Here is a 25,133-nt window from a genome sequence, read left to right on the forward strand (position 1 = left end):
GGCCCGTCTCGTGACGTCTTGTTTAAAATGACGGACGAGCTCGCGTCCAATTTTCCGCCACTGTTTCGCACTGTAATCGGACACATCTTAACCCGTGATAAAGAGCCGGGGAATCTCTAAATTATGCCCGCCATATTTCTTCCCTTAACTCGTTCTCTTCTTTTCCCTTTTTCCTTTTTCTCTTCTTTTCGGAGAGCAATCTTCTCGCCCCGACTCTTAATTAATCGCACGTGTCGCATGTTATTTTTATAATCGATATTGAGAGTTTTTTTTTTTTTTCAATTCAATTATACAATTGAATTGAAATAATTAGAAATTAAATTATTTCATCTGAAGTTAAATATGATAATGTAAGGCGAGAATATTAAAAATTAAGCTACTTAAGTCGAACACTAAATTTGTAAAATTGAATAAATCCAAAGGGAGAATTTATTACAGGATATTTGTTGGAGAAGTATTGACGTGGCAAATTACAGAAGCTGCGTTTATAATCGATATCGAGATTTCTTCTTTTTATTTAACTATACAATTGAACAATCAAGCTTAAAAATTAAGCTGCTTAAGCTGAATTTATTACATACATTGAGACTTTTTTATTCAATAATATAATTGAACGCAACGATCATTAAAAAAGTTAAATTATTTTACATATTTCGTAGAAGTAAATTCGTAAAATTGATTTCAAATGTAAAACGTGAATATTTATCGACAGAAAAATTGACGTGTCAATAGAAGCTACAATTTTTATTCCCTCGCTCGTAATGGTTCGTAAATTTCCCGATAATACGGGTCCGATTAGACACAGTACATTGGCCGCTTCGTTCATCTACGCTTCATCAGCGGTGAATGCAGTCTGGATTCGAATTTCGTATTTCTTGGAAAAAAGGACCTGAACAAAAGCGCGAAAAACACGTATAATAATTAAACGTTCGATCGCATAATAAAATTACTTTTATTATTCACACAAAAAGTATTATTATATATTATTTTTAAATTCAATCGTAAAAATTATGTCGTAACCTAACCTTGTTAAATTCGGATTAAGGTAGAAGAAAAACAAAGGACGATAAAGAGGAGAGGCGGGGATAGGCGAAAGCGGAGGGTTTTAATGAATTTCAATGAGCTTTCGCGACCCTGCCCCTTCATTTGCACCAGGGGCTTAGCCAAACGTTAGACGTTAAACGGGGGAATTTGAAATTGCTTCAATCCCTTGTGTACCCAGCACGATCGTGTCGAGACAGGGTGCATTTAAGAGTAGTCATTCTTTATTCCATACACGTCGAAAGAGCAACACAACGTCATTCACGCATCATCTTTGCTCGTCTTTTTTTTACCCTCCACTGTGAAGGGGTTCCATTCATCGTTCACGTTTCTTTGGTCTTCGAATTTTTCTTCTTAGGTTGAATTGTGAAAATCGAAAAACAACTTACATACGAAACATTCGTTTCGATTCGTATAACTTAACGTAATACGTTGAACTTATTGTGAGAATTAAAAATGTACATACTTTCGATTCGAAAATTTATGCAAGTCTTTTCTAATTAATCAGTAGTAACAATTATTTAAACTTAAAGAATTTTTCCACGCTGTTCACTTTCTGGCGGATAAAATGAAAGCCTGTGTTATATCGTATCGTTTCAAGTCGTCTTTCTTCTCTCATAACCTGCAATCGCGAACTTTTGTGAGATATAAAGCAATATACTTTTGATTAATAATTTCTATCGTAGAATATTTAATTTCACGTGAGATATTGCGTTTAATAAAATTTTCATTTTATTATGATCAGACAAATAAAATAAGTAGAACAATTTATTTATCAAATAGTTGAATTGATCTTGGATCGTTCAGATTTTTCATCGTAAAATCTTCTTCGTGCCAATCAGATTCACGTTGTAATTTTCTTACCTCGTGATCGTCGTCATTATATTATTATATCATATGCATCCTGTTCGAATACTTATCCTTGGAGAGTAATTCCGCAGGAAAATACCGGTTGAACGAACAATGAAGAAACAAATAACGTTTCTTTTATTCTCTCGACGATGTTTACCTCCAAATATCCTGTATGTATAAAAAGATTGCACTTGATTCTCAAGAAAATGAAGATTCGAAAAATTTCGTGGATTCGAACGAGGTTAATAAGGTGGATCGACTGATTTCTAAATCCTATTGGATTGTTCAGAATTTCGTTTTTTCACATGAGTGTCACTAGTCGAACGTTTGTCCAGCCAACTTCATTCTAGAGTAGAAATTATTAGGTTGTTCGGAAAATAATTTCGTTTTTTCACACGAGTGTCGCTAGTCGAACGTTTATCCAGCCAACTTCATTTTAAACCGTATTGTTATATATTTCGAGAGTGTTGGCATTTCATGTTTTATTTATTAAAAAAATTCGTTCGATTCTGTGCGATTGTGTTTTTCGTGTGTGATAACAAAGATGCAAAATCAAAGGAGTATTTTCGGCGTATTTTACCTTTTTATTACCACAAAAATAAGAATATTGTTCAGGCAAGAAAAAAATTATGCGAAGATGTATCAACAGTATCCCAGTCAAGTGCCAAAACTGATTTTCAAAATTTCCGACAATTTCGACATTAAAGATGCATCACGATCTGGAAGATCAATTGAAGCTAATGAAAACAAACTAAAATGAAACTAATATGAAAAAAAACGAACAACTCAATATTCGGGATAAACGAGAGTGAGAGCGTGTTATCGATTGTTAGATCGATCGATGCGAAGAAGTAAGCAAGTAATCTTGTTTTAAATAAATTAAGATAATTTCACTTCGGTCCAATTGATTATTATTCGTGATTTGCAGATTTCGATTGTTATTAACAATCGTTCGAATATCTGGGATGAAATCGGATGTGGACTTGTATAAAAATCAAATTTTCAATGTTACCATGTCATTAAAAGTGAACAACGAATAATGTGATCGACATTCGTCTTGAAATAATAACGAAATTAGAGAGAAATTTTGAGACGAATGACATCCCGAAGTTCGCGTTGAAAATACGATTCATCGAGACGATTCATTGACATTCGTTTCTCCCGCATTAATATTCCATAGGTAAAGTATTAATTAGAATGATTAATTTTTTTTTAATCGAAGAAATATTTCAGATTCAAAGTCGTTATCAAAATGATGGACTTATCAGGACTTTCGAAGAACGTTTCGAAGAAAGAGCTCAAGTTCGATGATAAAATGGAAATTTACTAAGCTTAGTCGAGTAAAAAAAAATAAAACACAAAAATATTATCAATTGGTGTATATATATATATATATATAACGAATCCTATATTTAATTACTTTACAAAATGGCATCAAAGAGGGCAAGAAACGGTATGTGGTTTGCTTTTAGAGACAATTTAAATGTATGTGGATATAGAAAATATTGAAAATATTGAAAATATATCAAACAAAAGATCGTATGAAGTAAAAATAAAGTAGAAAATAAATTTCTCGAAACGTTCTCTTTCAGAAATGAATTACTTAACCACGAATCTTCTTCTTCACTCACAACATTGGGGATATTATTATTATATACTTAAATGCAACGAGTATTCATATCAGCGTATCACTTTACGTATATTTAACAAACAATAAATGATATTTAAGAATTTTGTCTATAATTATCCCGACGTTACAGAGAAACTTGGAAAGAGGCGTTAAAATTGGAAACATTTGTGCCAATACTTAATTTGATGAATTTAATCCTCGATTGTTCGGAAAGTAATTTTTCCATTGTCATTTACACCCGTGGTCGAAGACTTATGAGAGATAGTCTTCCCATCCGGACCAACCATGGTGTGCGAGCTCGAGCTGGAGAATACCCCATAGCTGTTTCCAGATGGTGGAGGCACTTCCTCGCCAAATCTTGATTCCACGCCTGGTCCAACCTGAAGAGAAGAGAGCAAAAATTCAAGCAATGTTTTCGAATCGAAAAATATCAATAACCGACCAAGTCCAAGATTTGAATCAGAAGAATCAAAATTTTATTACTTACCGGATTGATCGCGCCAGCTTGATAACCACCTTCTGGTCCCAAATTAATGCTGGACACAGCACTGTGCAAGGGTACAGAGTTCGGGTCACCGGCTATGCGATTTGTCGCGTCGAAGATCCTTGGATAATAACAAGATTTGAAAATTGTAATCTTCGAATCTTAAAACTTCACCCTCGAATTTACCCCCTTTTACTTACGATTGCTGTTGCTTCTGGAATTGAGCTTGCAACTGTCTGAAATTTTCCTCCATTTGCTTCTGGAAATCGGCGAAGTTGTAATCAGGGAAGGCGAACGAACTGGGATCGTACACGCCTGTAAGAAGATGAAGCGATAAATTAGCAAAAAAAAAAAAAAAGAAAAAACGAATTTATTATATTTATCTTTAACATTCGTGCAATATAATTATCCTACGTATATAAATATGCACGTGAAGCGAAGTAAAATTAAACAATTTCTCTAAACAATTACATAAGAAGAGAGTTTGCAACACGAGGCGCAACACGATCGTAAATCAAAGCTCGTCACGTTCGAAAAGTGCGAATTATTTAATCATTCAATAAACATTTATATAAATATCAAAGCTAAAGTTCGCGCATACACTCTCGGTGAAATAAATAAAAATAAAAACACGATTATTTTCCCATCTCTCTCTCTCTCTCTCTCTCAAACGCAAAGCGTGCATCGTCGCACAACGTGCGTCACACCTATCCAACGATCCCCCATCGGATAAATCCTCTCGAGTTTTTTTTTCTCGCCCCGTTCGTTAAATATTACCTCCTCCATAGCTACCATATCCCCCACTGTTATACACGCCTGGCGTAGGTGCGTTGACCGTGTTCGAGGTGTCGCCGTATCCTCCTGGATATCCTCGAGGATAACCGTTATAATTCGTGGGTATATCAGATGCTCCGCCGGCAGAGGCGCTCGCCGAGGCGAAAGACGCCGCTCCACCGCTTCCATAACCTCTCGTTCCAGCGTTGGTTCCGGCCCACGCGTTGCTGTTCGGATTGTAGGTGTCGCTGTAGGGCGAGGAGAAGCCGGGGACGAAGGACGGCATGAAGAAAGGGAAGGGGAATTGGAAGTTGGGATTCTGAGGATTGTTCGGGATACGATTCGACTTCGATCCAGGCCTCCCTTCGATTCCCACCTGTTCCCGCTTCGGCTCCTCCTCGTCGTCGGGGGAGCCGAGGCGGGCACCGATCGCCGGCTTGCTCCCTGCCGCTTTCCCCCTCGGTTTGCTCGCCGGATCAGCCTCCTCGGAGCTCGCCGTCGGTTTTCCCTTCGGCCTCTTCGGTCTTTTCGAATCGTTCAACGGTTGTCTTCTCCCCCCCTCCTCAGGCTCCCTCTCCTCCTCCTCCTCGGAATTCGCGGGCCACGCCTTCGGTTTCGGCCTTTCCGCATTCGGCAATTGTCTCGCGGAAAGCTCTTCCTCGGAACTCGCAGGTTTTGCTTTCGCTCTCGGTCTCGGCTTCCCTCCTCTCGTCTCGCTTTCCGGATCCAAGTCCTCGGTATCCGCTCTCCGCTTCCCTCCTCCCGAATTCGACTGCTCGGGTTCCGCGACATTTGCCTTTTCGGACGCTTCCCGATCCGGCTCCTCGGGATCTGCCTTCGGTTTTTCGGAGATCTCGGGGTCCGGTTGCTCGGCACCTTCTTCAGGACTCGTCGGTTTCGGCCTCGGCCTCGGTTTCGGTTTCGGTGTGGTCGATCTGCCGGCCGGCTTGGGCGCCGGCCTCTTCGGCTTCGAATCGGCGTAAGGATCTTCCCTCGAGTCGGGAGGCCCGGTGGTAGTTGGACTTTTCGGTGGTTTGGTGGTGAGAGGTGATCGGGGAGAAGGTGATTCGGACTCGGTGGTCGAATCTGGCTCGTTCGTCGCCCTTCGAGCCACGTTCTTGGGAGTGTTGGATTTATCTCCAGAGGGAGCTGCGCTCCACGGATTCGTATTTTCGGTAGTGGGGTCGGGGGGGATCAGTGTGTAGAGGTGCAAGGTGGAAACAGGCAAGGCGGTAGTTCGAGCGTTCGAGGCGCTGGATTCCCGTTTGCCCGTCCTCGATATCCCATCCGTTGCGATCGCTCTATCTTCCCGCAATCCATCTTCGCCGATGAAAAGAAAGAAAACAAGGATTTGTTGTTGTGGTTGTGGTTTTTAACTTTGTTTTCGGCCACCACGTGCCTTTTTTTTTTTTTTTTTTTTCTCGTTGTCAACGTCTCACGAGCAAGTGTTTTTCAAGGTTATATACGTCGGCATGCGGCGGCATCGTCTCTTTAATCCGTCTTTAATTTTCTTTTTTTTTTTCTCCATTCTTTGGTTGTTATTCATGCATGTTACAAGGAAAACGTGTATTATTTTTTTTCTTATCGTCCTCTCCTTTCTTTTTTAGGGATTTAATTCACACACACGCACGCACGTACGCACACACAAGAATTTACACGATTATCTTCCTTCCGACACGTGCAATTTTAGTGCGGTTTAACAACACAACAAAACATGCGGAAAGGTGATCTGGAAAACACACATTTCGCATGCAAACACATTTCTCGAGGAGCACCAGATTTCGCCCATTTTGTGGGACGAAAACGAGAGAGGCGAGGGGGGCGTTCAAGCGTTAACACATAAATAATAATAACACGAATAAGTCGAAATAAGCGCCATCTGAAACGTGATAATTCGATGGGGGGAAAAAATATATACAGGTATTTTGTATTTTTATCCTATTTCGATTCTCGAACACGATTCTTTTTCATTCATTTTGGAATTCGTTTTACAATTTACATCCTCGTGTAAACATCGCGTTGCCAATGTAAATGGGAGGAAAAAATATATATTCGTCATCGAAAAAAATCCCTAAGATTTTAAAAAAAATTCTTTGTCCATCGTAAATCATCGATACACCGTACACGTATTTAATCAAATTACTCGAGACACGCGTCATAATTTGGAAAGTTGTTTTAAGTATATACACCAGAAAGTGGAGATGGATTCCTCAAGGTCGCGATTCCTCCGAGTAACTTTCCGATTCTAATGGAACTCGTTCGAAAGGTTAAACGAAAAAAAAAAAATAATAAAAAATAAAAAAAATTGATCGAGCCTCGAAAAATAATAAATAAAATCGAATAATTTTCTTTCAAAATTTTCCTCGAGAAATTTTTAAACTTTTCTTCTTCCTTCTCTCTCTCTCTCTCTCTCTCGAGAGAGAGAGAGAGAAATAAAGAAAGAAATCGCATCGTAATTGAAAATGGATGCGATAGGAAATAAATAAAAAAAAAAAAAATCGAAGGAAAGAAAGCGATCATATCTCGTATTGGAGGTGAAGGTTGGAAAGCGAACGAGGTCATGGTTCGCCGCGCATCGTTCACGAAGCAATTATGTTCGCACGATGACACGTAATAGCTGTCGTACACATGCGGATAGAAGAGAAGGATTGGCAACGAACTGAACCCGGTTACGTACGTGAGAATATCGATTATCGATGTTATCGCGGTTGGAAAATCTTCCGTTTGCATCTGTGTTACATGCGCGAATACCATACCATTTGTGCCCGGTAGAATTTTGCTTTTGCAAACCGGGATATTGGGCAATTGCAATCGAATAACAAACAAACATTTTTCTTGTATTTTTTTATAAGCGATAATCACTCGAAAATGAAAACATTCTTACTATCGTATAAATGGTATATACATGCAGGAATATACAGATTAAGTTTTATTAAATATTTTTCTTTTTGTACACGTAATAATAAGGGTTACACAACAATCGTTTAACTCTTTCTTAAGAGAAGAACTTCGCTTCTCTTCGTTCAGTCCGGGTTAATTTGACGTGGAGAATTGAAAAGAACTTTTTTTTCTTTTTATCTTAGATATTTGATTCCCGTGCCATAAAATTCGAAGTTTTTTCTTCGAAGGTACGACGTTCATTATCGTAAACAACTGCTCAGACCAGTTTCTAGGTAAGCTAGGTATCTTCTATATATATATATATTCGGCGAATAAGAATGTTTCCAATTTATCCGTCATTTTTGGTATTCCACGAATTTTACAATGAAATTTCCATAATTTATCACGAAATACGCGTTACGCAACTCATTGCCGGACGAAACTTTTATCATCCTCGACGCGCAACGAGAGAAAGAGAGAGAAAAATCTGTATCGATTTGCATTTTTATTTTACGTATTTTACGTAATTTGACGAAATTGTCAAATTGTGTCGCACGATTTTCTTACTTATTAGGCTGTCGGGCAATCGAAAAAATTTTCGAAAATGATCATAACCTCACCACAGTTAACCTCACCACGTTGCTTCGAGTACAATAAATGATTGTTAAACTTAACTTTCGATTGTTAAATTTTCTGCTTCCTCGTCTCGTTCCTCTCTCGTTTCTCGCTCGCTTCGTTGGAGGATGGAATTTAAAAAACGGGACGGGATTGAAATTTCGCAAACACGACATTCGCAACGTAACGTAACGTAACGTAACATAACGCAAGGAAGAAAACAAAAACTGAAAGGAAGCGGTGTCACGATTATATTTAAACCTCGTCCAAAAGGATCGTCCTTTTCATTTCATCGAAATTGTTAGAATTGTGCGACATTCAACGAGTATTTGTGCATGTTTTATTATTATTATTATTAGTAATAAAGAGAAGAGAAGAGAAGAGAGAAAAAGAAGAAGAAAAAAAAAAACAACAATCGGCAATCTCTCCGTTCAAGCGACCGAGTGTCTTGTCTGTGTCTCTCTGCTACTCACTTCTTCGTAGTCTGAAGAGGGGGGAACGTAAGTCCGCGAGCGATCCAACCACGTTGACTAGCAAGACCAATGCCAACATCCTGATATCCATTTTAATTGAACGAGAGAGGGAGGGGAGGAGGGGAGGGAGAAGAGGGGAAAAAAAAAAAGAAAAGAAAAGAAAAGAAAAGAAAAGAAACAAAGAAAGAAGAAACGAGAAGAAACAACAAGGAAGAAACGGTTGGTATGTATAATAATCGTCGATCGCGCACCGAGGAGAAATAATTTCCGCGCAAAAATTTCCGAAATCGATCCGTGCGTGGTCGCAGCTTGCAGTGGAATGACTGAGCCAATCGGTGGTGGCCGTCATCTTATATAGCTAGGATCGCTCGCAACGCTTCCTCACCTCGGCTTTTTAATGCGCTTCGATTTTGCCGTCGAGTGTGCGAGCCGTGCGAAAAATTGCACGATCCAATGAAATTGTTGAAATTATACGGCGACGAGTAGAACGTTTTTTTTTTTTTTTTTCTTTTTTCTTTTTTTTCTTTCTTTTTTATTTTTTACTTTTAATTTACTTTAAGCCCGCCTCTCGCGTGCGCGTCGTGCGTTCGTGAGAATCGAATATGCTCGAATCGAGTGTCTAATTTCTTCGCGAGGACGAGAGAAGAGCGGAATTTTTTTCCCCACGAATATTTGACATAGGAAAGAGGATCGTGTTTATTTAATTAAAAATCTCTCTCTCTTTCTTTTTTTTTTCCATCTTTGAATCTTTCGCAAATTTCTCGCAGACGACATTTTACAGCCTCGATTTTCGATCGTCAATGGTGAAAAATTGCTGCTTAATCGTGAATAACAATAATAATAATAATGAATATAATCGTTCTCGTATAATCCTGTTGTAACACGATTAATCTTGACCAAATATCTTTATACTCTCTTCCATCTTTTCCGTGATGTAAATACAAAAATTTTGATAATTTAATAATTGAAGATTTTGTGGCTCGTATGGAAAATATTTGGAATATCATAAATAATAACAATAATAATCTTGTTGTACACGAATATTTGATCAAATATTTTTTTTATTCTCTTCCTTTATTTTCTGATGATATAAATAAAAAATTTTGGAATAATTGAATATTGAAAATGTCTGATTCTGATTTGCAAAATATCCAAATTTAGAATATCATAAATAATAACAATCTTGTTGTTATTCTCTTCCTTTCTTTCTCTAATATATATATATATATTCCGTTTGCAGAACATTAAAAATTACAATTTTATCATCAATATGAGATTTACTCATAAATAATAACAACAACAACAACAATAATAATCGAATAACAATCGTTCCTGCATCCTGTTGTAACCGCTGAATAACATTTGAATATTTGAATACGTAATTAATGATATAATTGAAAGAAGAAAAATATTCGAATTAATTGGAATATCGAAAAATATCGTTTCGCATCCACGATCGCATCGTGAATTCGTGAAAAACTGCGACTTACTCATAATAATAATAATAATAATAATAATAATAATAATAATCGAATAATAATCGTCCTTACATCCTGTTGTTACACGATCTAACAATTGATCGGAGATAATCGAGGAATTTTTTACGTCTTCTTTTTTTCTTTCTTCTCCTTCCCAAGCAAGCGCAACAAAATATCAAGAGATCGATTGTAAATCCACACAATAATCGATAATCCCGCGATTATTGATTGATTATTGGGTAGCATGTAACAAATTGCCACCTTGCTCCTCAGCATTCGTAGAATCGATCGTTTTTAAACGAAAGTTATCTCCTCCTCCCCCCCCCCTCCTCTTCACACACAATAACAAACATATACGCGATAACGACGTATCGAAAATTACTGGTTTACGCGATTCCGCGAAAGGATCTTCGATTTTCGCTCGATCAGCTCGAGAAGGACGTAACAGCGAATCGATGAAATCCGATAAGCGACGACATCTTCTCGAGAAAATATCTCGAAAATATCACGTAAATTGAATGAAACATTTTGATGCGCTTTAATTTTTGTTTGAAAATGAGAAATTTCTATCGCGAGCACTTTTTTCTCATTCGTGAAAAAAATAGAGAATGCATCTCTATTATACACGTTATTACGCAATATTTGTATCACGATAAAATTGCCACGAGACGTGAATAACACGTTAACAACTCGATCGATTCAATTTTTCGTCCGAATATCGAAGAGGATTATCTCAGGATAAGTATGTGTTGCATACTCTTCGTTATAGGCAAACGGGATAAACAATTCGCGATAAATTCTTTATCGCGTTTCGTTTGGTTGAGAAGAAAGATTTCTTAATTGTGTAACGGGTCGAATACACAGTGTGTGTGACGGGGAATACCCAAAAGTTGATTACCTTGCTTCTTCGTATTAATCTTTCAGACGCTTCGCTTTTCGGGCTCGTTCCCTTTTACAGAGTCGTTGCTCGAAGGCAAAGTACTCGTTCGAGTTCAATGTCAAGCCGCTGTGTAAACTTGCCGCTGGCCCAACACGATGAATCACTGAGAATCGACGACGACTCGTTGCGCGTAGGCTTCGTCGTTTCGCACCGTTTAGACCGATAACGCGTTAACTTCCTTTCCTTTCTCAAAGAGTTGCTCGCAGTCCGATGGACGCGAGCGGTACAATTCAACAGTTATCTACGACAAGTCGCTTGGATTATTTATTTAAACGAGTTTAAAGAATAAACGTTAATCTTTATTTCTCTGTTCGAAATTTTTAAGTTTTAGTTAATTTTCAATGCTCCTCCGCTATGTTGAATGTTTGCCAAACTTTTGACGCGAAAAGGCAAGTAAAATAACGTTTCGAAGAACTTTTGCTTGAGCGTTCGAAAAATTCAACCTTTGGTTACTGAAAACGATCGACGATTCGGCCCCTGGCCGCGAGCAAACCATCTTACGCGAACGAATGTAGGGCAACTCGAGCGGCAGGGGCACAGTGATTCTCAAACGAGCATTTTCCACTTCGCTCGAAGTAAGTTGATTCGATTCGCGCTTCGATATGTTATTTTGTAAATCAAATAAAATTCTTCCATCGAATATTACACGCGTTCGAAATATTGAAATTATTGAATTATTGAAAATAATTGATAAAAATCTTGTGACGCGCTTAATAATTCTACGAAAATGCAATAACAAATCTTCTTCGATCGAATCGAGATGTTCATTGAAAGAGGGAGCAATGTGAATCATTCACGTGTAATAATTGATTAGAATCCGAGGAAAATATTCATTTTCATCATTTCATTATTACGTGACGTAATATCGATTGTCTCGTATGATTTACCGTATATTTTCCTACGAATGAACGTTATAATATATGCCATTCAATACTTGGTTAATATTCAATGATTCACTCGCATTAATTATACTGATAATATATACCGTAGAAACACGTGTTTGAAATATTTTAAACTTGTATACAAAACGGTAAAAAAAAAGAAAAAATGGAGATATCGTTTGTTGAAAACTTAATTTGAAATCAATCAATCATTGGAGAAAAATGTTAAAGGAATTATTAATAGGAAAGACCAGAAATCAAGACAATTAGAAAATTCTCAAGTATCGTTATTCGTGATGCGACAATACGAAACGAAAAAAGATACACTGATATGATTAATTTCGATCACATTGTATAAATAAATGCGAGAAATTTAAATACCTCCAGCCACGAAATAATTTTATACGAAATTGATTGTTCCTCGATAATCCCATTTCTTTCTGTACGAGTCACCGCGTGATCGTAACTCTATTCGTCGAAGAGTATTACGTGGATGGACGCGAGACGAATGCCAATAAGGATTTTAAGGTCGTTCATACTTATTGAAAAAGGGTGGAGAACGGTCGTGCTCGAGCCAGAACGGTCTCAGAGATGGCCGGGAGCATCTTTCACCGTTGTGTTATTGTGCCATTGTGTTTCGTTGTGTTGGTGGTCGCGTGGGCAGGTAAAATTCATTTGCTTGGACTAACCTAATTTATATACGATGTTATTTATTTATTTATTTATTTTTTTTTTTTTTACAACTTTCCTTCCTGTCATACGATCTGACATCCGTTACGACTGATACGAATAATCGTTATTATGAATTATGATCGATGTGTGGTGATGATATTAACTTGATTCCAATTGAAATAGAAATCTGCGTAATAATAAGTGTGAAGCAACCGGAGTCGTAATATAATAAGATACGTGTCACGTAAAGCTTCGTTTCACAGATGATCGAGTTCTTCTCACGGAGGAAGACGAGCGACGATGGAACACACCACCCGAGCTGATACCGGAGCAAGCGATCAAGAAGTCTGATGCGAAAGCGCGATCGTTGTCCGTTTCAAACACTGGGAACAATGCGCACTCTTTCGGCTTTCAAGTAGGACCAGAGGGCGTTAGTTACTCTCAAAGCAACAGTTTCGGTCGTCCATTGTCTCAAGCGAGTGGGTACGTTTTCGTTCCGAATCGAGAGGAATAAAATTTTCTCTATTAACAACAAACATTAGGTTAGGTTGGTTAATTAAATTCATCAAGTACGAATTTTCATTCGCTGTGTAATTTTCAAATATAAAATAATACGAATGAGTGAAATTTTTCCATTTTTTTTTTGAACTGAATTGTGTATTTGCTTCTTTAGAGCCATTTCGCAAAGCCAGTCGGTGTCGTTCGCAGCAGGATTAACAGGGATCGCTGGTGCTCTATCTGTCAGTCAATATTATCCCGTATATGGGAATCAAGGGAACGTGGTTAGTTTCGGCAGTGGAACTTCTTCTTCGTCGGCCGCATCCTCTGCAGGTTCCACGCATTCCTCTTCCTCCTCCTCTTCCTCCTCTTCGCCGCATGTAGTCACGATTGGACCCGCCAAAGGAATGCCTGTTAGATTTCCTGGACAGAGTCAGCATCGACCAATATGGACTAATATTCGTCCTAACATTAATAATAATGGTAATTTATCTAATCGATTAAATTGGTTTTTTTCTATCTGAGAAATTTAAAGCTTTTTTTAAGGGAAAAAAGTCTTTCTTTCTTTCTTTTTTTTTTGCGATGTCATCAAAAATTAATTTCTTTTTTTTTTTGTTAGGTCCTACACGTATCCCGAAATTACAAATTGATGTAAAACCATATCAACCCGAGCAAAAAGAAAATCGTTTCAATCCGATCGAGTTAGACATTTCGACGCATGAAACGAGATTGAATAATAACAAACCTACAATTCAGGTACATAAATGGCGGCCTACTAATGATGATGAAATATTTAAAAATCGATAAATGTAAGTGGATATAATTATAGAAATTTTTTTAGTTGATTGTTAAATTGATTGTTTTATTAACGATATAAATAAATATTCCATATCTCGAAGATAGATTTTGTTACGTTTGATTTGTTAATTTAACAATATATTTTCGAATAAATAAAAGTTCAAGGAATAAATTTAAAATTCATATGGTAAAATAAAGTAATAATATATATAATGCGATATTATAAATTTTCAAAAGCATGTATAAATGTTGTATAAACGTTGAATTGAAAACGATTCATGAATAAAATAATTTGTTATTTCTTTTTGTTCCGTTATTGATTTATTTTTCTTCAATTTCCTAGAATTATTAGATACGTGCAACGGATAAATTACCAATTAGTAATATAGTTGGTAAATAAAAATGAATAAAGCGGATTCTACGGTCGGATTAATTATCGATAAAAGTTAATTCTATTATCATTTATACATTACATTCGAAAATTTAATTCCGTATTAATGATAAGTAGGTGAAGGAGAACGGAGGATCGAAGGTCAAATTGTAATCTTGAACTTTCTTGTGGCACTTGTGGAATTGCTGATAGTTATCGCTATCTTTAAGATGCAGTGTGTGATGATAAATAACTCTGGTGATATTATCGAACCATGGTAGAATAGGAAATTTATTGCGCCGGTTGTAATATTCACAAATGATAAATTATATATTTCTGAAACGATTCGTTTATTTTTTAAATAGTAAAAGTGATTAATTTTTAGTAATATTTAATTAAATTTTTCAAATTTTAACACTGGATATCATTAAATTTATTACATGTTTTCATACTTAGTAAGTTTTGATAAGAAAAAGTAGAATATAAAGCACTTATTTTTTTGCCAGTTGATTTCAGAAAATCGATACACGATAAATAGTCTAAAACTATAAAATTTGTAAAATGTAAATTTAATAATATGAAAAGTAAATTTGTGATACGTAGTCATCTCCTCATGATAAGATCTGATAATTTATATCGTTTTTCTAAATTTATATTTATAAAAACTTTCTTTATTTTTAAAAATTTTACAAAGATTGTTATATTATTCTTTAGAAAAGCGATACCAAGCTAAGAATTACGTATTATGTATTTGCATTCAACGACGTAGCCAGGATTTCTTTTAAAAAATATGCTAGATTAAAATTAATTTTAAATTTAATTAATATGTATAAGAAGATAAATTTTTAATGTGAATTTAAAATTTATTTTAATCTAGCATTTTTTCCCTGTTTCGCTTGGTTATGTCCATGAATATAAATACGAATATAAAATATTTTCAGTAAATAAATCGCGGCGATATACGAACGTATGACAAAGAGAGCAAATATTGGAAGAAGGATAGAGATAGTAAAAATATTGAAATCAGCGCCATCTTCAGAGTGCCGCAAATGAAACTCACTACACAAGGACAGAAAATAGTTAGAAAAAGATAGAAATAGGATAAGATCTGACCTTTAACTCCATCTATCGAGCACCACAGACATCTTCCAAAAATAGGATAAAGTAGATAAAGAATTTACGATCAGCACCATCTGTTGAATATCTTTGGAAACACGAACCTTTAAAGAAATATCTTTGGTAATCGAGAGATGTCGCTATAGATCAATTCTCATTCTATTTCTATCCTTTTCTCATTATCTCCTGTCCTTTCTTTGTGAGTTTCATTTGCGGCACTCTGTAGATGGCGTTGAATACATAATTTTTAATCTATCTCCATCCTTTTCTATCTTCCTACATTTCCTATATTAACTTTATCGTATTGTTAGCCAATTTATCAATTAAAAATCTTAATAGAATCTGATTTTTATACATCATAAGTATTATTAAAAAAATATTTTCAATATTCTCATCTTATATTATTCATATTTCAATTTTTTATATCAAGTTTTTTTCTTATATTTTTCTTATTTATATCTAAATTAATTTTAATAATTTATTTTATCCTTTTTTGTAATCTTTACAAAAAATCTTGATCAATCTTAATAAGATCTCGTAATTGCCATTGCTTTCTAAAATTTTTTTCTTCAAAATATTTTTCATTAAAAAAAAAAAAAAAAAAGAAAATACATAAGAAATACTTTATTAGAAAAAATTAATAACATAAAATTTCGTTATTGATTTTCTTTGAAAAATGATACTAAGCTAAAAACTGCAATCCAATCTAACATTGCGTAATTTTTCTTCCTTATTTTTGTTATTAAATGGATTGCAGGCTTCAAACAAATTCTATACAAACGTTTTACTTTTCCTAAATCAAATTTTCTTATAGAAGACACTAACTCTTTGGCAACGTGTCAATAATTTTATATCAGATAAGAATACCCTTAATATAGATTTTATTTTTTAAGATTAAAATGCCTGCTTTTAAAATATTATTATAAGATAACTAGTAAGTAAACGCATTTCGTTCAAAATGATAAATTCTCTAACTTAAAGCGAAAAATAAATTTCATCTTTTATATTTTTTTCTCATTTTTATTTATCGTCTGTTTTTCTTAACCAAAAACTCTCCAAATCTTGATTTCGAGCCGCGATATCAATCACATATCGTGCTATGTAGCAACAGTCATTGGATCAGCACTTCCGACTGCTACTCAGTCGAGAGTCCTGCGTTTTGATCGATCGAGTACCTTCGTGTACTCGACCAAACTTAGATCTTGCAATCGATCGTTGTCCTCGAAATACGTTCTAGCATTTTTCACTACTTTCAGTCCACTTCATTTTTTTTTTTTTTCTACTTTTTTTCTGTCTCCTTTGCGAAGATCTCTATACTCCTTTCTCTATCGTCGAAACAAATACATTTTTTTTTACCAAATCGTTGTCGGAACTTTTGATTAATCATATTGATGAGTATCAATCTGACAATTATCTAAATTTAAACTATATTAAATTTACTGATGTAAGTCTAGTGATGTAAGATAGTGATTCATGAGAGGTTCGTTTTTCGAAGTTTTTCATTTTTTTTTTTTTCCAATTGTGTAATTATCATTTTCTATTTTATCTCACTTCGCTTTAAACATGGTCAGCATATATCTTGATGCTATTACGTTTGTATTGATTTTAGATTTTAAATTAGTATTAGAGTTTAAATTAAATTAGTTTTAAATAGTATTAAATAAATTAGTTTAAGATCTGATTTGATTGGACAAATTGAGGCTTAGTTTTAACCTTAGATTTAATCCTATACGTGTGAAATACGTTCTTGAAATTGGGAATAATTACGATTGATTGAATTAAAAATTATTATTCATGTATTTAAAATGATTTTTAACTTTTTAACTGATTCAAATTTTTTTTTTTATTCTAGTAAATATTTATTCTCAATCTTTCTTTCTATGTTTCAACATTTTTTCATTTTTAATTTATAATGTTAATAATATGTTTAATAATTTATTTTTATTGTTTTTTCTATTGATCGTATACGCATCTCGTGAAGAGTTCTGATAATTGATTCATCATTTTGTAAAAAAAAATCGGCTAGATTTACTAAATTTAATTTATTAAATTGAAAATATATATAAATATTCGTTTTCAAAGAAAATTAAATTAAATAAAGAACGCTCACAACAAATCGTGTTTTTAAAAAAATTTTTTATTCAAAAAAATTTTTTTTTTTTTACACAAATTCTTAATAACTAGAAAAATAATTAAAAACTTTTATACATTAACGCTCTCACGTTTCGATGTAGATATACGTCGGATTATACGGATTTAGAAATTTGCAAATTTGAGATTGAAATATTAAAATTATTTACGATGAAGAATTATTCTCTCTCTCGTTTTTCAATCTTACGTTGAAAAAAGTGTGTTGTGCGTCGCTTATCGAATAATTTTCGTTCAATTTATCTAATTTTGCATAGAATATAACATCGCTTATAAGTTTTTCCGCTATTATTCTCTGCCTCTCGTTCAACTCTCGAAGATCATAAGCAATCTTTTTCCCTGTAATATCAAGCCAATCCTCTTGGACACGCGAATTAGACGTTTTGTCATTTAAGCTTGTATTCGTCATCTCGGCCAGTTGATAGTTTTTTCCCCCGCTTTTTCTTTTTCGCTTCAATACTTTTTTCGTAACCGAAGATGTTGATGATAAAGAAGAACTTGGCCTGCTCGACACTTCCGAACATGGCGATAAATTATTTCCTCTTGTATCGATGTCGTCTTGTCTCTAAAATATATGTAAAAATATATGTGTGTGTGTGTGTGTGTGTGTATATATATATTTATTTTTTAAAAGCTAATATTGACGATGCCAATATTGAGAAGCTAGATTGAATATTGAAAGGAACAACAAAAGAGATCTTTCAGAGGTGGGAATTAGACTCCCACGCATGTTGAGTGAAAACATTGACTAATTAATTCTGTGCATATATATATATAAAATAATTGAACAAACGATAATTAATTTTTCTATTTTTTTTTTTTTAAAGATATCTCTGTTATCCACGATTAACTTACTCCATTATCGTCACGATCAATTTCCAAATCCACATCAGCATCGTTAAAATTTTCGCCCTTCTTCGCATCATCGCAGTTTGTTATAAAACTTAAATTATCGAAATACCAGAGACTCGGTACGTATACGTTTTTCCCCGACGCTTTCGCCCGTTTAACTTTATTCAACTCTCGTCTGAAACTGCATCGCAAGTTGTGAATTTTTTTATTAACGAAATCTTTATTCGACATAGAATTTATCTCTTTGCATTTGTCGATTAAAACGTCCATCGCGTGGTTTCTTAGATTTCTGTCCATGTACGACTTCGATCTTATATCCCACAAACACGGGAAACTCTTGTACAATGCGATGAACTCTTCCCAAAATTTACGATCTCCTATCGAACACATATTTCTGTTATATATTATGGAAAAGTATTCTTTCTTAATAAAAGTAATAAATCTTTCGACGAAAAAAGAGGCACAAATTTTGCTGCACACGTAGATAATACAAACTGTCTCGAGGCAAGTTGCTCGGGTAAGTGTCGTCTCTCGTACGTAGCTTACAACGATTGCCTCAGCGATACGTCATGCAACCTGATATGTATGTATCAGAAACTAGTGCCTCGCTACACGCGGCGAGGCAAGTATCACCGTGTGTAGGAAACTCGGATACACCGAGACATAACGGGAATAATGTGGCAACACTGCTCTTGCAAACGGTAGAGTCCGATTGTTGAAACTAGGAGTCTTGGGATAGACTCTGCTGTTCAATTTTGATTCTCATTTTTTTCTGGAGGAATTAATAATAAAAAATATACATGATATTCTTTAATATGTATATATAAGCAATATGTAAATATTTTATACTTGCAGTAAGTAGAAATAATGTACCAATATTTTGGTTAATGTTATTCATGTTCTTTTTATTTTACGTGTTAATGTTTTACGAATACGATTGTAAAATAAATTTAAATTATTTTTAAATGAAATTACAGTTTTTAAGCGTGGACAAAGAAACTTACAAAAATTGGTAAAAGTATAAAGAAAAGAAGATCGTTAATACCAATAAGCGAAAGAGGTTAAGTGGAGGTAATTAATTGGAAATGAGCGTAAAAGATAACTCACGAGAAAAGTTGCTTAGGGGAAGATCAATTAGATTAGGAGATAATATTATATTATTAGCATTAATGCGTATATAGTAATATATAAACTTTTTATATTAAGATTTTATACGATAGAAATGCCAAGACGTTGCTGTATTCCTGGCTGTAAGGGAAATTATGACAGCACTTTGAAATCAAATAATTATGCTTCTGTTTTTCTCTTTCCAAAGAATGAAGAATTGAAAAAAAAATGGTTAGCTGCTATTCCTAGAAAAAATTGGTCCCCTACAAAATATTCTGCAGTTTGTAGTTTTCATTTTGCTGAAAATGATATTCAAAGATATGAGAAAATTGTATGTACTAATAATACAATTGAAAATGTTTTATTGTGTCGTCCAAAGCTTGTAGAGAATGCAGTACCTTCTATTTTTCCTAATGTATCATCTTATTCAAGACACGAAACTAAAAAAACCTTTTATTCAAGACTGAAACGTAGAAAAAATTTCAAAGAACATAATTATTCCAAGCAACAAATTATTCCAAATGATGAATGTTTAGTCCAAGAATGTAAAGACTTAGATTTAATCACAGATTTTTCAGATTTAGTGAATAAGTATAAAGAAAAACTTATAATTTCAGATTGTTGGAATATCAAATTAATAAAATCTAAAATTTATTTTTATAAACTTGATTATGAAAATGATATTTTAGTACTTAATACTCAAATTGTTATTAATGACCAAATGAAATTATATGTTTTTCATAAAGGTAATAAAATTTCTTCTCATGAATTAAAATGGGTATTACCTGGTGATATGAAATTATCCAGGTGGTACCAACTTCAAAATTTATTGACATGGTATAAATGTACACCTGATGTACCTGATAGTGATGAAATAATTCTTATTGAATAATACTTTAAGAAATTTTTAGACACATGCAATATTATATATATATATATATATATATATATACTATATATATATATATATATATATATATATATCATTGTAAATTATTATTATGGTAGATAAAATAAAAAATACAAAATACTTTTTGAGAGTTTTAATTAAGTCTCTTTTTAGTAAAAATTAAATAACTGTGCTACAAAAATAAAAAGAAGCTAATTAATATAAATAAGAAACAAATCTATTGTATTACTACTATGTACATGTTATATAATATACTATACATATAATTCACTGCTTGTTATTTATAATAACAATCATATACATTTTATAATGACGTGGAAAATCATACCGACTAGATATATTTTCATCAAAATCGGACTCAACCAATGTTGCCAGATTTATATTGAATCTAACTGGTAGTAGAATAAGTTGTAAATGTATAGGACGTTATAATCGATGCTGCATCTGATGCAGTAACCCAAAGCCATCGCCATAAAAGAATCGTAGACGTACAACGTAGAGAAAATAAAGATTATACAAAATTTTAAACAAAATATTAAATATTAAATTTGATTTTTGAAACAGCAGTATTTATTATTTAAAATAATTGAAATAATGAAAGATAATGTTATTTGATTGTAGATCAATAACACAAAAAACATCATTGACTAAAAATATTAAATAGATGTTTGAAAATTGCAGGAAACATGTCACGTTTTCTTAAATTATATTTTCCTATTTAAAATTATGATTTTAATAGAAATGTAATTAGAAAAAAAATGATATATTTAAATTTTATTAAATTTGATATACTTAGTTTTTATATAGTTATAAAAATCTTTAGCCATATTGTAATATTTCCATTTAATTTACGTTTTAATCAAATAAAATATTCTATATATAAAATACATATAAAATATATACATACCGTAAATAAAAATGCAAATTATAATTATTTTTTGTACTTTTCTGTACTCAACTAGTCATCTTTTCGAAAGATGCTAAAATTTGTCATGCATTATTACCAACAAGTGAACTTTTTAAGTCTTTGATTAATGGCGCCATCTCTTCGAAAAATATTGAATTACGATTAGTTATCAATCATAAAAAAGTTCCAATATTTTCCACAGAGATGACGTAACTGTTCAAAGACTATTTAAATTTAAATTACAGTCAATAATACGACAAGTTTGAATATTTCTCGAAGAGATGGCGCCACTAATTAAGTACTACTAATTGACTATTCTTCTTCTATTATCTATTGTCCTTGTATAACGAGTTTTATTTGCGCTCTGAAGATGGCGTTGATTCCCGCATTTTTATCCTATCTTTGTCCTTCTCTTATTATTTTCTCTTCTTGTCTATATTTATATACATAATTTATGCTCAAAAGTGGCTTTGAATCCGATTTTAATTTTATTGTCTTCTTTTCCTAATTTATTCTATATGTCAATTTTTATGTCATATATCTGTCTTCTTATAATTCTTATAATTCACTTCTGCATGTATTTTTTTTCATTCATCATGGAACATTCATCTTGCTATCACATGCTATTTCCGTTCTATTCATCAATTTTTTTTTTGATTATTTGCCAAGTTTTATAAATGCTTTGAATTGGTTTATAACTGTTGAAGGATCATCATTCAGAAAAATTAACTTTCTTCATTTCCGCAATCTATAAGAATAGCAAATGACGTATTAAGATAATGAACATACGACATAGAAAAAGATGATTATATTTCAATGTTAAGTAAAAGCTTCCTTGACACGTTACATCATGGAAAGTTCTTATTGAGTAGTAACAATATGCGTTAATAGATAATTTAAGAATGTACGTACAAAGCGTACAGAAATATCAAAGGTAAAGCAACTGAAACATAATTCAGAGATATATCAGATATATTTTAAATATATGTATTCTTAGAAGTAATTAAGTATTTTTACAAATACATTTTCTATAATAAAACAGAATTGAATAAAATATTGAAAAAAAAAAAAAAATAAAAAATAGTAACTGAAAAAGGTAAGCATAGAAGAAATAAGCAGGAAAGATAAATATCTCAAGGAGAATATAGATAAATATATAAAATTTGGTAAAAAATTTTATTTCTAGAATTCCTGGACAAATTTGTTTTCACTTTATATTTTATTGCTACATTATTGTCGAAAATTTGAAACTTGAGGAAAAATTTCTCGATCGACCTCCTTTCAACTTATATTCTCTTGATACAATATTCTCCTGTTAAAATTTCAGCCCAGCCAATTTTCGACTTTGTATCAGGAGAACATAAGTTAAAAGGAGGTCGATCGAGAAATTTTTCAAGGAATTCCGATTCCAAGAATTTTTTTCGAAATTTGATATTTTTACGCTTCGGCCGAAAATTTTCGACCGAATTTCGGGATCTTCTGTTAGGAGAATATAATTCAAAAGAGAGTGGCATTTAACATGTTTACCTTTATACTTACCTCTTTAATCTTACTTTTTTTCAGGAAATAACTAGAATCATTTCATTTAATTCTAGTTATATATATTAATAATAAAATTATATATATGTATGTTACATTTACCTGTTTTCTATTTATTAAAAAAATTAAGAAATATATCGGGTGTCTCGCTTGTTTTTCATAATATTAAACAATGTTTCAGATAAAAGATGGACGGTTCCAATCATGAAGTTCAACTTTATTTTTTTTAAACGGAATCAAATACTTTCTCATCCGCTGCATCTCAATATCCTCTATAAAAAAAAAAAAAAAAGTATCAGATATTATACAAGTCTCAAAAAATTATTATTTTAAGAGATAATATAATTGAAGCAATAGCTTTTGCTCGTACGTAGTTTTAAAATAAAATTCTTTGCACAGAACGATAACGATATTGAATTTACTTACAATGTTAAAAAGGATATATGACCATTCATCAAAAAGAAAAGAACAAAGTTTTGACTTTGATATAACCTCCACGTGTTCCCCGTGCAGAAAAATAATTACACCGCATTACTCTCCACTTTGAAACCATTCAACTTTTATTCGAAACAATTTTCGTTACGCGGAAGAGTAATGACGTAAAATCAAGACGATAATACACTGTTATTTTCACTCGTCGAGAATAACTCGATTACACATGTAATATTACTTCACCGTGTATTTTGATGGGTGCTGTCGAAAAAAAAAGAAGAATTCAATTGTGTCGCGCAAAATCTCTCCCTCTTGATTTCCAATAATCGAAGAAACGAAACGAAACGAAACGAAACGAGAACGAAAGTAAACAAAGTTTGCCCGCGAAACAGTGCCCTTTCACGACGCACGTTATTTCAAGGCCGTCGAAATGGAAGAAGCCGTTGGGCGAAGAGGGGCGAAAGGAGAGGCGGGAGAGTTCGCCCATTAAAAATAATCTTCCTCCTTCACGGTTACAAAGTGTGCGGTGGATAACGCAATTGTTTTAACTGAATCGTGACCGTTGGTGAACGTCATCCAATACGACTATATTACATGTAATTTAAAAAATTCCCGTCCGTCGGTTAAAACGTCTAATCTACCTGGAGCCGGCTATTTAATTGCATACCGATCTCTCTCTCTCTCTCTCTCTCTCTCTACCACCAATGCTATCGTGTATACGTATCAGTATCAGCGAACAATTAAACTGCTAAAATTTATTCTTCAAGATCATGTTCCAAGAATAATAGTTGCCGTTTCGATAAAATTACCCGGGGAAGAAACGAGATGGAATGAACAGGAGGAAAAATCGAGTTGCATTGTTTGTTAACCGGGTGAGAATTTTTGCCACTCTCAATGCAAAATTGTAAAATAATTCGTGGAAAACACACGTGAGTCATGAATCATAACGGAATAACGAAAATTCGTCGTTGAAGCAATAAATTTCGTATCAATCCAATTTCGATTATTTTTCTGAAGCGGATGGATAACAAATGTTTTGAACGAATTACTTTCTCTCTCAGAAGCTTTCAATCTCAATCTCGTGCGAATTCATCGAATTCCTTATCGTCCCTATTTCATATTCATGTGTCTCTACAGGCCAAGGTTAACGGAAGATCGAGATTCTGAAACAGGAAGATCTCGAGGCGATTACTCGTTTCATAGCTTTTAAACCTTCTACTACAATTTGTACATATTGAATAGGTGATCTCACTCACACTGTTTAAGGATCTTCATAAATTAAACCAGAGGTGGGATTTAAGCGAATAAAAAAAAAAAAAAAAAAAAGAAACGTGAAACGCAAAAATCATTCAGAATTTTCCTAGTATTTAATTATCTTATATATATATATATATATATAAATATCATCGAGATGAAGATTGTATCATTAATACTGTATAACAGGAAAAAAATGTTTCTTCTTTACATTAACAAAATGTATATTTTTTATTACCATATCGTTTAACTCCGTTGAATAATTTAGTTTGCATCATTGCCACTGTGTTCAAGTTCGTTATCTTATCTTTGAACGAAAAAAAAAAAAAAAAAAAAAAAAAACTCCTCGAACTCAATATTCAGAAAATATTAATTATCGAGCGGATCGGGTGAACTTTGATTCGATAAATAAATTTAAAATCGATGAATTATTATTTAATTGCGATGCGGAAGAGTAATCATAACGTTTCAGGGGAACGTAA

The 25,133-nt window shown here is 33.4% G+C and overlaps 4 protein-coding genes across 4 annotated transcripts; 2 read left to right on the top strand and 2 right to left on the bottom strand.

Moving 5' to 3' along the window:
* Nucleotides 1–3,567: 3,567 nt before the first annotated feature.
* On the bottom strand, nt 3,568–9,113 carry LOC100866259 (uncharacterized). The gene is made up of 5 exons (XM_012485198.3): nt 8,750–9,113; nt 4,785–6,101; nt 4,208–4,322; nt 4,011–4,128; nt 3,568–3,903 (listed from the first exon to the last, which is right to left on the bottom strand). The coding sequence occupies exons 1-5, from the start codon at nt 9,096–9,098 to the stop codon at nt 3,715–3,717; spliced, it is 2,088 nt and encodes a 695-aa protein (XP_012340652.2). The 5' UTR covers nt 9,099–9,113; the 3' UTR covers nt 3,568–3,714.
* Nucleotides 9,114–12,306: 3,193 nt separating this feature from the next.
* On the top strand, nt 12,307–14,116 carry LOC100866375 (uncharacterized). Its single transcript, XM_003692811.4, has 4 exons — nt 12,307–12,712; nt 12,984–13,203; nt 13,394–13,701; nt 13,838–14,116. Exons 1-4 carry the CDS (start codon nt 12,640–12,642, stop codon nt 14,023–14,025), a joined length of 789 nt encoding a protein of 262 aa, XP_003692859.2. The 5' UTR covers nt 12,307–12,639; the 3' UTR covers nt 14,026–14,116.
* A 3,505-nt stretch (nt 14,117–17,621) lies between these two features.
* Nucleotides 17,622–19,274, bottom strand: LOC100866489 (uncharacterized). Its single transcript, XM_031915850.2, has 2 exons — nt 18,506–19,274; nt 17,622–18,215 (listed from the first exon to the last, which is right to left on the bottom strand). Exons 1-2 carry the CDS (start codon nt 18,890–18,892, stop codon nt 17,799–17,801), a joined length of 804 nt encoding a protein of 267 aa, XP_031771710.2. The 5' UTR covers nt 18,893–19,274; the 3' UTR covers nt 17,622–17,798.
* On the top strand, nt 19,213–20,555 carry LOC105735166 (uncharacterized). The gene is made up of 2 exons (XM_031915852.2): nt 19,213–19,356; nt 19,480–20,555. Exon 2 carries the CDS (start codon nt 19,725–19,727, stop codon nt 20,499–20,501), a length of 777 nt encoding a protein of 258 aa, XP_031771712.2. The 5' UTR covers nt 19,213–19,356; nt 19,480–19,724; the 3' UTR covers nt 20,502–20,555.
* The last annotated feature ends 4,578 nt before the right edge of the window (nt 20,556–25,133 follow it).

The sequence above is a fragment of the Apis florea genome, unplaced genomic scaffold (assembly GCF_048593485.1).
Source record: "Apis florea isolate Af1SG1 unplaced genomic scaffold, ASM4859348v1 contig_3802_pilon, whole genome shotgun sequence".
NCBI classification, from domain to species: Eukaryota; Metazoa; Arthropoda; class Insecta; order Hymenoptera; family Apidae; genus Apis; species Apis florea.

Excerpts from the sequence above, each read along its gene's own strand:
- LOC100866259 (XM_012485198.3), bottom strand. The coding sequence starts at position 9,098 with ATGACGGCCACCACCGATTGGCTCAGTCATTCCACTGCAAGCTGCGAC. Across the intron at positions 6,102-8,749 it reads CCTCTTCAGACTACGAAGAA|ATGGATTGCGGGAAGATAGA; the intron begins GTGAGTAGCAGA and ends TCATCGGCGAAG. Across the intron at positions 4,129-4,207 it reads TTCCAGAAGCAACAGCAATC|GATCTTCGACGCGACAAATC; the intron begins GTAAGTAAAAGG and ends TTATTATCCAAG.
- LOC100866375 (XM_003692811.4), top strand. The coding sequence starts at position 12,640 with ATGGCCGGGAGCATCTTTCACCGTTGTGTTATTGTGCCATTGTGTTTC. Across the intron at positions 12,713-12,983 it reads GTTGGTGGTCGCGTGGGCAG|ATGATCGAGTTCTTCTCACG; the intron begins GTAAAATTCATT and ends TTCGTTTCACAG. Across the intron at positions 13,204-13,393 it reads CCATTGTCTCAAGCGAGTGG|AGCCATTTCGCAAAGCCAGT; the intron begins GTACGTTTTCGT and ends TTGCTTCTTTAG.
- LOC100866489 (XM_031915850.2), bottom strand. The coding sequence starts at position 18,892 with ATGTGTTCGATAGGAGATCGTAAATTTTGGGAAGAGTTCATCGCATTG. Across the intron at positions 18,216-18,505 it reads TTGATCGTGACGATAATGGA|AGACAAGACGACATCGATAC; the intron begins GTAAGTTAATCG and ends CATATATTTTAG.
- LOC105735166 (XM_031915852.2), top strand. The coding sequence starts at position 19,725 with ATGCCAAGACGTTGCTGTATTCCTGGCTGTAAGGGAAATTATGACAGC.